Source organism: Coregonus lavaretus (genome assembly GCF_964263955.1).
Source record: "Coregonus lavaretus genome assembly, chromosome: 10".
In the NCBI taxonomy this organism is placed as follows: Eukaryota; Metazoa; Chordata; class Actinopteri; order Salmoniformes; family Salmonidae; genus Coregonus; species Coregonus lavaretus.
The window spans coordinates 56849988-56864758 of record NC_139997.1 but is presented as its reverse complement, the minus strand read 5'-3'; the positions used below and the strand labels follow the sequence as shown (position 1 = coordinate 56864758).

Below are 14771 nucleotides of genomic sequence, written 5' to 3'. Positions count from 1 at the left end.
GGCAGGCCAGAGGGTCGGGGAGAGGTCTCACCAGGTCAGCCCCCGTCTGCAGCAGCACGTCAGCCACGTCTGTGTGTCCGTTCTCACAGGCGTACGTCAGCGCCGTGTCTCCCGTCGCCGTGGTGGCGTGGACATTTGCTCCTTAGGACAAGAGCACAGGTGTCAAATTACACACTGAGGGTTGTGTGTGAGATCAGGATAACAAAGACACATTTGAGGAAATTTTTGTTTTAGAGATAGCCAAGTCAATTTCAATAATGTTTGAATTCAGGTTGGTAGAGTCCTGATAGGAGAGGTTCTGCTCACCTGCAGCCAGCAGGTATTTGACCAGCTCCAGGTGTCCCTCCTGTGCAGCCTCCATGAGAGGCGTGGAGCAGCCCAGCTCGATGTCGGCCCCGGCCTTGATGAGGAAGTCAGCCACCTCCAGGAAGCCACCACAGCAGGCGAGTGTCAGGGCCGTCTCCTGGGTCTCCTCTGTCTGAGCATTGATGTTGGCACCTGCAGACACCAGAGACAATATAGACAACAGAGGGACGAGGATCAATCAGATGATTTGGCTGGGAACAAATCGTCGCAGTTCTTGACACTCAAACCGGTGCGCCTGGCACCTACTACCATACCCTGTTCAAAGGCACTTAAATCTTGTCTTGCCCATTCACCCTCTGAATGGCACACATACACAATCCATGTTGCAAATGTCTCAATGCTTAAAAATCATTCTTTAACCTGTCTCTTCCCCTTCATCTACACTGATTGAAATAGATTTAACAAGTGACATCAATAAGGGACCATAGCTTTCACCTGGATTCACCTGGTCAGTCTCATGGAAAAAATAATACTACAGCAACAGGATTTAAACGTTTAGTCCATAATGTTGCTTGATCTGTGTTTAGGCTATTAGCTGGCCAAAAGTAGGATACCTGAAAGTGCAATACTGTTAATATAACTGTGTTAGTGTGGGTTTTCAGTGGATTTATGGAAATCACAAAGCTCATCTGCATTTCCTGCGGTGCAGGAAAATTATCAGCAACAAAAAGTGATCAAATAAAGATCCTACATCTGTAGTAGGGAAAATCTCTAAACAGAAGCCTGTTTAATTCAAACAGAGAGAGAGAAGTCCGTACCTTGTGCCAAAAGCAACGCTACCATCTCCTCGTGGCCCTCTCGTGCAGCCTCCATGAGTGGAGTGTATCCCTCATCGTTAACCTCCTCCAGGTTGGCGCCCCTCTCGATCAGCAGGGCAGCTAGCTCTACATGTCCCCCACAGGCCGCCAGCGTCAGCGGAGACTCAAACGAGTCAGCGGGCATGTTGACCTGCGCCCCGCTGTCCAACAGCAGACGCGCCACCTCCACATGCCCGTCCTGAAGAGGGGCAGAGACAACAGGGTTCACCATCGTGCACAGGCATACCGCATCTTGTTCAATTTAATAGTGCTGAACAACCAAAATGTGTTCATGTGTATGTGTGTATTCACCATACAAGCCTCCATGAGCGCTGTGTGCATCTCATCTGTCTTGTGCTCTTGGTCGGCCCCAGCCTCTAACAAGAAGCGCACCATGTCCAGGTGCCCTGTGGGGACAAGAGGAACAGCTCTGGGTGCTTCTTCCCTACAATTACAATTACTGCTTAACATTCATTATTAACTTCAGTCACGGATATCTAGATGAAGACGCCCGATCTCTCTGATGCACGGACAAGGGGTTCATTGTCCAGGACGTACCTTTATAGCAGGCCAGCGTAAGTGCACTTTCCTTGAACTCGTTGGAGTGCGTGTTGATTCCAGCCCCGTACTCCAGGAGCACCCGGGCCACCTCCACGTGTCCCGCGCTGGCCGCCTCCATCAGAGGGGTGTGTCCGTTCTCATTGTGGTCCTCGATGTTGGCGCCCTCCTTCAGCAGCACCTTCACCACGTCCAGGAAGCCGCCCGCACACGCATACGTCAGCGCTGTGTTACCTGACAAGAACAAGGACAGAGTGTTAGTGTTTGTGGACATTCATAGCAGATCTATATAAATGCATGTGGTGGGAAAGTATGAGACTGTGTCTGGATTGAGCGAATGTGACGTGTGTTTACCTGTGGAGGACTGTGCGTTGACGTCAGCCCCATGTACCAGGAGCAGTTTGACTATGTCTACGTAGCCTCCGCTGGCTGCTGCCATGAGGGGCGTGATGTCGCCCTTGATGCCCCGATCTTCAACGTTAGCGTGCATGGCCAGCAAGACCTGCAGGATGACAGACAACATCAGTGCTTGCAACAGATACAACCACAAAGCCCCAGGTTGGCAGTAGAACATTTGATTTATCTGTTATCATCTGTTCTTTCGACCAATCGATTGGTTGACATTTTAAAACGTGTAATTTTCCATATACAGTACCAGTCAAAAGTTTGGACACACCTACTCGTTCCAGGGATTTTCTTTATTTTTACTATTTTCTACATTGTAGAATAACAGTGAAGACATCAAAACTATGAATTAACACAGATGGAATCATGTTGTAACCAAATAAAGTGTTAAACAAATCAAAATATATTTTATATTTGAGATTCTTCAAAGTAGCCACCCTTTGCCATGATGACAGCTTTGCACACTCTTGGCATTCTCTCAACCAGCTTCATGAGGTAGTCACCTGGAATGCATTTCAATTAACAGGTGTGCCTTCTTAAAAGTTAATTTGTGGAATTGATTTCCTTCTTAATGCGTTTGAGCCAATCAGTTGTGTTGTGACAAGGTAGGGGTGGTATACAGAAGATAGCCCTTTTTGGCAAAAGACCAAGTCCATATTATGGCAAGAACAGCACAAATAAGCAAAGAGAAAGACAGTCCATCATTACTTTAAGACATGAATGTCAGTCAATACGGAACATTTCAAGAACTTTGAAAATGTCTTCAAGTGCAGTCGCAAAAACCATCAAGCGCTATGATGAAACTGGCTCTCATGAGGACCGCCACAGGAATGGAAGACTATGCTGCAGAGGATAAGTTCATTAGAGTTAACGGCACCTCAGATTGCAGCCTAAATAAATGCTTCAGAGTTCAAGTAACAGACACATCTCAACATCAACTGTTCAGAGGACACTGTATGAATCTGGCCTTCATGGTCGAATGGCTGCCAAGAAACCACTACTAAAGGACACCAATAAGATGAAGAGACTTGCTTGGGCCTTTGAAACACAAGCAATGGACATTAGACCGTGGAAATCTGTCCTTTGAGATTTTTGGTTCCAACCGCCGTGTCTTTATGAGACGCAGAGTAGGTGAATGGATGATGTCCGCATGTGTGGTTCCTACCGTGAAGCATGGAGGTGGTGGTGTGATGGTGCTTTGCTGGTGACACTGTGGGTGATTTACTTAGAATTCAAGGCACACTTAACCAGCATGGCTACCACAGCATGGCTACCACAGCATTCTGCAGCGATACGCCATCCCATCTGGTTTGCGCTTAGTGGGACAATCATTTGTTTTTCAACAGGACAATGACCCAACACACCTCCAGGCTGTGTAAGGGCTATTTGACCAAGAAGGAGAGTGATGGAGTGCTGCATCAGATGACCTGGCCTCCACAATCACTCCGACCCAAACCCAATTGAGATGGTTAGGGATGAGTTGGACCGCAGAGTGAAGGAAAAGCAAAAACTGCCAATAGCCTAATGACCAAACAATCGAACAGTCGAATAATTGGGGTCAGCCCAAATTTGAATATAACTGTATTGGATTACAGAACTAGATGGAACCATGGATTAAAAGCAAGGCAGGACAATGCTAGCAGTATAATGTGAGTAATTAAAAATGCAAAGATGAGAGAGTGTGTGTCAGAGGAGCCTGGTTTGATGTTGATGATAGTGTATTTTCTTGTATGCTGATTAAGCCAGATATTGTTGTTGTGGGGGATGCCAGAGGGAGGTGCCGATTCTGGAAGTGGGCTGCTCATTCGACTGTTACACCGGAGCAGGCTTTTGCAGACAAGCTCCTCAAATACCAGCCTCTCACATCATGCCTACACAACCTGGGATACAGATGCAGGTTGGTGGCACTGATATTTGGCAGTCTCAGCCACGTACATAGGCTTACTGTACATGGTCTCCAGATTGCAGGCCTGCCTAAGACCACAGCAAGGCAGCTGGGCTAGGTACTGCTGTTTCGGCAATTACGGCCAGCCTAGCCGTGTGGTGGAGAAGGTGCTTTTTGTTCCCATGAGTCTCCTTGTGTCAACATCCCTTGAAATTGTTGAGTCCTTTGTCATGTAATGTGATTAGTGGATTCAATAAAGTATGTGTGTGGGTACTCTACCTGTGCGAGTTCATAGTATCCGGCGGAGCAGGCGAGGCAAAGCAGACTCTCTCCCTCCTCTGTGTGTTCATTGACGCTCCGCCCCTCATCCAGCAGCTTCCTCACGGCATTGACATCCCCGTCCGAGCAAGCCTCCGCCAAGCTACGGCTGAAAATAACCAGACTGCTACAATTACTGGGACTGTGGCTGCACAGGCCAAATCAACACCAGGTCCGAAAATAAGGTTACAGAGTGCTGTCACAATTCACACCTTCTCATACTCACTGAAGTTTAAAACAAAAAGGCCTCACTCGGGGCAGAGCTGTACATGCATTTCATGAACTGCATTTGGCCCAATATGGCGCCTTAAAGAGTTTCAGTAAAACCGTATTAGTTTGATCGAATTTGTGAGAACAAGGCATCTTCTATGAATCATGTGAGCTATTCAGAGTATGAGCACAGTTATGTTATCATCATTGAAGGAATTGTCAGATGTTCATGAATAGGGGACAGGCTAACTTGAACAAAGCACAAAGGAAACGTCCTAGACAAGAACATCTTTCTACTGGTGTGAGAATATGGTGTGCTGCACCTGTGGGGTATGAGCCTACTAGAGCAGAAGAGATACATACTTGTCTGCCTGGCTGGCGTTGAGTGTGTTTTCGGCCCTCATGCGTGTGAGAGCGGCCGCAGCCTCATCCAGCGCACAGCTCACGGATGACGTCAAGCGGCGTAGCACCTCTGGATCGGCGAAGGCTTTACCATCGGCAGTGGACAGTTTACCAATGCCTTCATAGGCACAGGGCCGTGCATCGAGGGTCACCAGCATTCACAGCACAGCCGCAGTGACCACAAAACGCATCCACGGTTAGTGCCAGGCCAAATAAAACACACAAGAAACAGACATAGGTCAGCCCATGTTCCAACCACGCAACATGTTCAAAGAGACGGTGCAAAGAGAACACATTTTGTCTATATTATCAAGTGTTGAACAGTGTTGAGGAAACATAATATCACCGTTTTTAAACCTAGAGGCGCAACATCGGGAGACTTGCGGGAACGCTCGCGAAAACAAACAAAGCAGATCAGGCCGGGGGTTGGGGTTATAGAAGTCAATGAGAGAAGTCAAGAATTCTTCCTTAGTTGTTAATTTTCTCAATCTAAAGGCACAACCTAGATTAAAGCCAATGTCTTAAGTATTTGAACATGTTATTACTCCAACCTTGTGAAAATGACAAACTGACCTTTTCATTCTGGTCAAAAACAACTTTATATCGAAGGTGTGCCTTTGATTTGACGGCCTGCATATCTGCAGTTCAGAGTGAGATGACCGTTAGACCCAATGACGTGTTTCTGCGCATGAGCTTAGCTCGCCAACATCGTCATGACATCGCCTACAAGTGTGATCTGGGATTTCTATTGGAGAAGTCATTTCTGATAATCTGAACACATGACTAAGTATGTGCATAATATACACTGAATCAATGGAACAGAGCCTGGTGATCAGCCAACGTTGAGGCTTAGGAACAGAAGAATGAGCCCAATATTGCCTATGGTATGCAAAAACCACTGCACGTGCCACGTGGTTGGTCACACAGATGTGCAGCAGTTCAGACACGCACACCACACAGTACATAAATGTAATATGTATATACTGTATTCTATTCTACTGTATTTTAGTCTATGCCACTCTGACACTGCTCATCCTAACATTTATAATATTTTTAGATTGTGTGTATTGTTGTGAATTGTTGTTAGATATACTGCACTGTTGGAGCTAGGAACACAAGCAATTCACCACACCTGCAATAACATCTGCTAAACATGTGTATGTGACAAATAAAATTGTATTTTATTTCATTTTGATTTGAGAGGAACTGACAAAACACACAGGAACAAACAATCACTCAGACACATACACACAGTCACACACAAAACACACAAAAGATAGACGGGAGGCTGAAACACGTACGGAAACAACAGTCTGCTAAAGGCCAGTGCTGAGTCATGATGGGAGCTGTTGTTGCTGTATGGAAATCCATTGTTCATGTTAATCTCCCCCGTGGTGCCCCAGCGAGCCTAGCTACCTCCCATCTCATCTCATGGGCTGGGCAAGCCTGTACCAGCTCGCCATGCACTGACTGGATGGCTGGATGGCTGGCTGGCTGGCTGGCTGGCTGGGGCCCGGCATGTCTGCACACCACACCATCCATCGCTTCATGCACATCGAATCAGACCCATTACCTTCTTTAATTGTTTCAGAAAGCAATGACTGTGGCTCTATACAGACAGTCCCCAAGGTTAAGTGCTTTGATGGGCTGGTTCAGTTTAGCTCAACTGAGGCCAGAGAGAGAGTTGTGGCCTGTCGGATTATTCGCTTGTGATACTTAGCCTGTGAGCACCCTGCAGTCAACTTTACTGATCACTGTAATTGATCATAACATTTTGAGTTTTTTCCCCCCCATAGACTGTCCAACACGGTGAACTACAGAAACCAAAAAACAACCGGAAGTAAAAATAAAACGCAGGGGTGCAGTGTAGCAGAGATTTGAGCATCTATTTTGAGCACTAGCGTTAGTTATGTAGGTATTTCTCCCTGGCAGTGTGCCAACTCTACACACCTACAGGGTCATGTCCCAACACAGTGGAAGGAACAGAAACATGAACACCAGACACAGGCCTGCTAACATCAGAAAGTATTTTTATGTACTAACTAAATTGCAGCAACATTTTAGGCTTAAATTGATACTATATTGGGCAGAGATTCAAGCAGGTTTCAGCATTCAAACAATCAAAAAAGACCTGCAGTCCTATTCAATAATGAGAATATGACTGGGCAGCCTTACCATGTAACATTGTTGTAATTTAACATGATTTCAAATTCATAGTGGGCATGGCAGTAAGCCAAATATGGGCAGGTCTGAAAACAGGGGCATTCATAAAACTAGGTGAAGGGGTCCGATTATGGTGCTACTAAACAAGGGTTTCCGTTAACAAAATGTGGCACCGGACAACGTGACCGGAAGGATTTTAATTTGCTGGCCATTTGAGAAATGTACCGGACCCATATGCATTGGGTGTGTAACCCATTACGGCGTCCAACCACACGGCCCAATTTAATTCCACTACATTTTGAAAATGAACCTATAGACCGATAAGCATGACTGTCAAACGTATTTACATCGGCAGATATTTCCATCAATTAATAAAAAGCATTATTTTGCAAAGGGATTTTTTTTTCTCCCGGTCAATTTGGCCGGCAACAGTTTTATTTAAAATCGGCTTTTCTTTTTGGGGGGCCAAAAGTCATCAATTACCCTGTACTATACATACCGGCTGCTTCTAACAGAGCCTCCAGTCTGGCTTGTGTTTCTGGGTCCACTGTTCTGAGGTCAGCTCCTTCGGCAGCGCTGGACAGGAGCAGCTCCGACGCAGTCTTTAGCATGGGGTTGTCCAGGTCTTCCTGGTCTAATATGAAGGACTCCACCTAGAGACAAGGAGAAACACAAGAGATAGTCAAGACAGGACGCATTGCTGATGCTAATTTCACCCTATACAGTTGCTGGGAGAAACCCATCGCCTCAATTAAATAGTTTTTTATTACTACAATAGTGGTTCCTATCATACAGTACTGTAAATCTTATGACCACAGGAAATAAATAAAAAATACTTCTGCATATTCTGAGGAAGGTATGGGCAGGCCCATTTCATGATGACACAGGCAGGTATAGTCTAGTAATTGGCACGAGGGCACCAGTAAAAATAATCCCCAAGCTCCACCCCCTCAAGCACGTTGCCTGGAGACAGAGCTGCACAGTGCTTAGGACCTGAGCCTTGGTGGAATTACATTAACTGATCAGCGCGTTTCCCCTCCCCTCCCTGCGACCTTGACCTCCATATACCTGCCTTACGGCCGACAGGGCAGGACGTCCTGCACTGGACAGGACATCCAGCAGGCAGGCTCTGTCCATATGTCATTTCATGGTCTACAGGGGAGGGCGGAGCACAGCAGAGCAGAAGCGAGCCAATACATCCCAGCCATCACGGTCACCATCCAGGGACACAGCTGTGTGTTGGATCACGGGAATAGCAGTAGACTGAAAGCCGCTCATGAAGCACAATCTATTTACTAACACAAAACACAGACATACCCAATCGTACACTATCCTACAATGTTCTTTACAGACTGGACAACCGACAACTCCATAGCTGCATGATATCAACAAACGTCACTGGCGCAAAGGGACCAGAAAAGCAGAGGCTCTGCCAAAAGAACTGACCCAATGAACGGAACCGAGTCTGAGGGAGGGTATGGTCAGCAACTCTCCATTTCCATTTTTCTTTCACGAAAGTCTCTTTCAGAGAAAAATGATCAAACTGGTGAATATAATTGAAACCATACTGGGGTATATCTCACTGCCGAAGCTGTGGCACGGATGGAATTGTGGTGCTCTGTGCTTCAGCTCAGGGAAGCATCTGTCTCAGGGGTGTGTCTGAACAAGAGTACAAGACAAGAGGCCACGTCCAAAAAAGTGACTCATTACCTCGTCCATGCACGTCTGTCTGCGCGAGTGTGTGACAGAGACACTAATCAGGGAGAATTATCTTATATTACACTTAGTCTGCAAGGAAATTGAGGGTAATGGGTGCTGGTGAGGGGAAACTCAATCATAGGATGCTTAGTTAAATAGAAGACAATTAATTGTCAAGAAACATGACATCATTGCTGCCAACAATCTGGCAAGTTTCCTTGGTCAAATCCCTCTTCTGCCAAAATATCCTGCACTTCTGAGAACTGCTCTCAGCCGGAGCACAATGAGGAAAAACAATGACATTCCACCACTAAACTCATGTTAGCTAAAGTTATTAATTACAATCATTTCCAAGATGTAAGAATAGTGAAAAAAGGTCTAAATGTTGACGTCATGCCCACACAATCAATCTATTGGGTAGACTGTTTTGCTAAATGCATAATGTTATGCTCTAGCATTAACCGGTACTTACTTATGCCATCTAATATCTGACATGCCACCATGTGAACCTTATAACAATGAAAACATCAACAAGTACAGTGCACTGTGGACAAGAAATGACCTGCGAGTCAGTGTCCACAAAAACATACACATAAATAACAAATGAGGGAATAACTTACGATAGCCTGAAGTGATAACCTACAGTTGTACACGGCACTAGTCCTTTCTGTAATTAAAAAAGTTTCCTGTCCAATAGTTGTCGACCCCTGACCCTCAGCCACACACTGACTTTACAGTACAGCGCTGAGCTGCAACAGTACTCAAAGTAAGAGTAAGTAGCCTTGCACGAGCGGTGGCTTTTGCGACCCGGAGCAGCTCATAGGAGCAGGAGCCTGACAAGAGCAGTAGCGGAGGTCAGTAGTTTTGGTCAGTTTCTGTAGCGCGAGTCAGCTTGATGTACAAGTACACCCCCTGGACAGGACAATAGTCTATCGCAGGGCCTTACCTCCAATCTATCTTGTTAATGCTGAGTGCCAAGCAGAGACGCATAGGGTCCCATTTTTATAGTCTTTGGTATGACTCGGCCAGGGATCGAAATCCCAACCTTCAAATATCAGGGTGGACACTAACCAGAAGGCCACTGACACGGTCCAGTACTCGAAGCTTCAATGCAAATGTGTGTACATGTGGGTCTACATTTTGGGAGCGTTAACTAACATTCACAGGGAATGAAAGACTAGAACATCCTGTGGTCAAGGAACCTTGAATTAACCCACTCAATGTGAAACAAACATCCTGTTCTCCAGTAACAACATCTGCCTTTACCCTCCAACACAAACCTCCAATGTGACTCTGTAAAATCATGAGTTCTTATTATAATTATTTTTACATAGATATTTGTATGGCAGGGTAAATGCTGGCTTTTGGCAGATTTTTTTTTAAAGCCGATAAATAACATTGCCGACCCCCCCCCCCCCAAAAAAAATGCATTAAATAATAATTAAATTGCAAAATAATGCTTTTTTATTAATTGATGGAAATACCAGTCGATGTGCTCCAACTTCAAGGGGAAATAAACTTCACAGGCTAATAAATCGTCAAGCTGCTTGGAAATTACTCACGCATAAGACGCAAGGTCCTCATAAGGGACTTCAGCTAAGTGTACCCCTACTGGGCAGAAGTTTTCTTCATGGCGTACAAGACACCTGGTGATTCGTGCCTGTCGTGGCCGTGGGGATGGCACAGTCCATCACTCTAAGACGTGCTACTAAAATTGTATGTAAGAAAAATGGTGCAACACTAATAGAAATTATATTATTTAATAACAAATGCGCTTTCTCCCGCGTTGGATAGTGGTCGCTGTCCGTTGTCCTGAAACATCAGTGCGTAGTTCAAGTGGCCCTTTTCCTACATTTTTTACATTTTAGTCATTTAGCAGACGCTCTTCTTCAGAGCGACTTACAGTTAATGAGTGCATACATTTTTCATAGCGGCCCCCCGTGGGAATCGAACCCACATCCCTGCCGTTGCAAGTGCCATGCTCTACCAACTGAGCTACAGGAGGCCACATTAGACCATGTTGCTATAATAGCAAAGTTAAGCAGCATATTATGCTACTGCTATTCGCTGTTTATTATCTATGCATAGTCACTTTACCTCTACCTACATGTACAGTTGAAGTCGCTAGTTTACATACACTTAGGTTGGAGTTTTTAAAACTCTTATCAACCACTCCACAAATTTCTTGTTAACAAACTATAGTTTTGGCAAGTCAGTTAGGACATCTACTTTGTGCATGACACAAGTAATTTTTCCAACAATTGTTTACAGACAGATTATTTCACTTATAATTGACTGTATCACAATTCCAGTGGGTCAGAAGTTTACATACACTAAGTTGACTGTGCCTTTAAACAGCTTGGAAAATTCCAGAAAATTATGTCATGGCTTTAGAAGCTTCATAGGCTAATTGTCCCGTGTAGCTCAGTTGGTAGAGCATGGCGCTTGCAACGCCAGGGTTGTGGGTTCGATTCCCACGGGGGGCCAGTATGAAAATGTATGCACTCACTAACTGTAAGTCGCTCTGGATAAGAGCGTCTGCTAAATGACTAAAATATAAAAATGTAATTGACATAATTTGAGTCAATTGGAGGTGTACCTGTGGATTTATTTCAAGGCCTACCTTCAAACTCAGTGCCTCTTTGCTTGACATCATGAGAAAATCAAAAGAAATCAGCCAAGACCTCAGAAAAAATATAGCAGACCTCCACAAATCTGGTTCATCCTTGGGAGCAATGGGAGAAAAAGGGGGTGCTTGCAAGCCAAAGAACACCATCCCAACCGTGAAGCACGGTGGTGGCAGCATCATGCTGTGGGGGTGCTTTGCTGCAGGAGGGACTGGTGCACTTCACAAAATAGATGGCATCATGAGGAAGGAAAATTATGTGGATGTATTGAAGCAACATCTCAAGACATCAGTCAGGAAGTTAAAGCTTGGTCGCAAATGGGTCTTCCAAATGGACAATGACCCCAAGCATACTTCCAAAGTTGTGGCAAAATAGCTTAAGGACAACAAAGTCAAGGTATTGGAGTGGCCATCACAAAGCCCTGACCTCAATCCTATAGAACATTTGTGGGCAGAACTGAAAAGGTGTGTGTGAACATGGAGGCCTAATAACCTGACTCAGTTACACCAGCTCTATCAGGAGGAATGGGCCAAAATTCACACAACTTATTGTGGGATGCTTGTGGGAGGCTACCCGAAACGTTTGACCCATGTTATAGAATTGAAAGGCAATGCTACCAAATACTAAGTGAGTACATGTAAACTTCTGACCCACTGGGATTGTGATGAAATACATAAAAGCTGAAATAAATCATTCTCTCTACTATTATTCTGACATTTCACATTCTTAAAATAAAAGTGGTGATCCTAACTGACCTAGGACAGGGAATTTTTACTAGGACTAAATGTCAGGAATTGTGAAAAACTGAGTTTAAATGTATTTGGCTAAGGTGTATGTAAACTTCCGACTTCAACTGTACATATTACCTGGACTAACCTGTACCCTCGCACATAGACTCGGTATCGGTACCCCCTGTATATAGCATCGTTATTGTTCTTTTATTTAGTTACTTTTTATTTTTTTTAATGGTTAAGGGCTTGTAAGTAAGCATTTCACGGTAAGGTCTGAACCTGCTGTATTCGTGTAATGTGACAAATAACATTTGATTTGATTTATTGGTGTTGAGAACAATGTGGTGGCGCCAGCAGCAGAGTTAGGAGATGAGAAACAGCCCTTGCCTTAATTGTCTAAGAAAAGTGAGGAGAGAGGAAAACAACTTAATTAGGTCTATAGTCAATAGCCTAACTGTTAAATGTGCCTGGCTTTATAAAAATCATCATCATACAGTATATCTACAGAAATAAGACAGATCCTGCTTCTGTTGCCGGTTTGAGTGTTTGTTTAATAGCCTACTGATTCCGGGAGCACCAAGCCTCACGCAACCACAACATGTCGGATAAACAATTTCACAAATTCGTAAGTTTTTAATCTTTGCTACGCTGTAATAAAGGCTTTACACTTTTTTCGTTAGAACGGCCTCTCTGGAATTATTTATAATTGATTTAGTGTTACTGTTCCAAATGGTTCATTTATTTTTATTTATAATAATAACCCTCCTTTTTCTTGATCTCCTTATTGTTATCATTCCTACTATTATGATCATTAGAATAATAAGTAATGTATTTATCATTAGTAGGCTTAGTATAGCAGCCTTGTATAACCACCATCGACCTGTAGGCCTAAGAGCACATCCTGTTTAGTCTTAATACCATAACTTACTTAGGCCTATATTTCAATACTTACAGTTCATTCAGTATTCAGACCCCTTGACTTTTTCCACATTTTCTTACGTGACAGCCTTATTCTAAAATGGATTAAATAAAATAAAAATCCTCAATCTACACACAATACCCCATAATGACAAAGTGACAACATGTTGTTAGAAATTATAGCATACTTATATATAACAAAAAAAGTATTTAAAAAACAATGTATTTACATAAGTATTCAGACCCATGTTTCTGAGACTCAAAATTGAGTTCATGTGCATCCTGCTTCCATTGATCATCCTTGAGATGTTTCTACAAATTGATTGGAGTCCACCTGTGGTAAATTCAATTGATTGAACAAGATTTGGTTAGGCACACACCTGTCTATATAAGGTCCCACAGTTGACAGTGCATGTCAGAGCAAAAACCAAGCCATGAGGTGGAAGGAATTGTCCGTAGAGACAGGATGGTGTCGAGGCACAGATCTGGGGAAGGGTACCAAAAGATGTCTGCAGCATTGAAGGTCCCCAAGAACACAGTGGCCTCCATCATTCTTAAATGCAAGAAGTTTGGAACCACGAAGACTCTTCCTAGAGCTAGCCGCCCGGCCAAACTGAGCAATCGGGGGAGAAGGGCCTTGGTCAGGGAGGTGACGAGAACCCGATGGTCACTCTGACAGAGCTCCAGAGTTCCTCTGGAGATGGGAGAACCTGCAGCATTCCACCAATCAGGCCTTAATGGTAGAGTGGCCAGACGGAACCCCCTCCTCAGTAAAAGGAACATGACAGCCCGCTTGGAGTTTGCCAAAAGGCACCTAAAGGACTCTCAGACCACGAGAAACACAGCACGAATGCTAAGAGTCACGTCTGGAGGAAAACTGGCAGTGAAGCATGGTGGTGGCAGCATCATGCTGTGGGCATGTTTTTCAGTGGCAGGGACTGGGAGACTAGTCAGGATCGAGGGAAAGATGAACGGAGCAAAGTACAGAGAGATCCTTGATGAAAACCTGCTCCAGAGCGCTCAGGACCTCAGACTGGGGCGAAGGTTTACCTTCCAACAGGACAACGACCCCAAGCACACAGCCAAGACAACACAGGAGTGATTTCGGGACAAGTCTCTGAATGTCCTTGAGTGGCCCAGCCAGAGTCCGGACTTGAACCCGATCAAACGTCTCTGGAGAGACCTGAAAATAGCTGTGCAGCGACGCTCCCCATCCAACCTGACAGATCTTGAGAGGATCTGCAGAGAAGAATGGGAGAAACTCCCCAAATACAGGTGTAACAAGTTTGTAGCGTCATACCCAAGAAGACTCGAGGCTGTAATTACTGCCAAAAGGTGCTTCAACAAAGTAATGAGTAAAGGGTCTGAATACTTCAATGTAATATTTCAGCTTTTTTATTTTTTATAGATTTGCAAAAATGTATACAAACCTGTTTTTGCTTTGTCGTTATGGGTTATTGTGTGTAGATTGATGAGGGGAAAAAAACGATTTAATCAATTTTAGAGTAAGGCTGTAACATAACCAAATGTGGAAAAAGTCAAGGGGTCTGAATACTTTCCGAATGCACTGTATATGGAAAAATCCATGTTTTAACATTTTGACTAATCGATTGAGTCGAAAGAACACACGACTTTTGGTCGACTAAGATATTTTTTTTGTCGGGGCCCAATTATATACTAATATTATATTTTT

The 14771-nt window shown here is 44.3% G+C and overlaps 1 protein-coding gene across 2 annotated transcripts in view; it reads right to left on the bottom strand.

Annotated features, from left to right (window-relative positions):
- The window catches only part of LOC311136526 (ankyrin repeat and KH domain-containing protein 1-like), an 83697-nt gene that overhangs the window by 35330 nt on the left and 33596 nt on the right, over window positions 1-14771 (bottom strand). Inside the window, exons 2-10 of one of the 2 annotated variants that reach the window (XM_084170689.1) lie at window positions 7604-7757; window positions 4903-5059; window positions 4291-4438; window positions 2076-2223; window positions 1722-1955; window positions 1476-1570; window positions 1125-1362; window positions 307-498; window positions 32-141 (exon numbers count right to left, since the gene is read on the bottom strand). In XM_084170689.1, coding sequence (XP_084026815.1) covers window positions 32-141; window positions 307-498; window positions 1125-1362; window positions 1476-1570; window positions 1722-1955; window positions 2076-2223; window positions 4291-4438; window positions 4903-5059; window positions 7604-7757 — 1476 coding nt within the window. Of the gene's footprint in view, window positions 1-31; window positions 142-306; window positions 499-1124; window positions 1363-1475; window positions 1571-1721; window positions 1956-2075; window positions 2224-4290; window positions 4454-4902; window positions 5060-7603; window positions 7758-14771 lie in introns of both variants that reach the window. The other variant, XM_084170688.1, reaches the window with a different exon arrangement.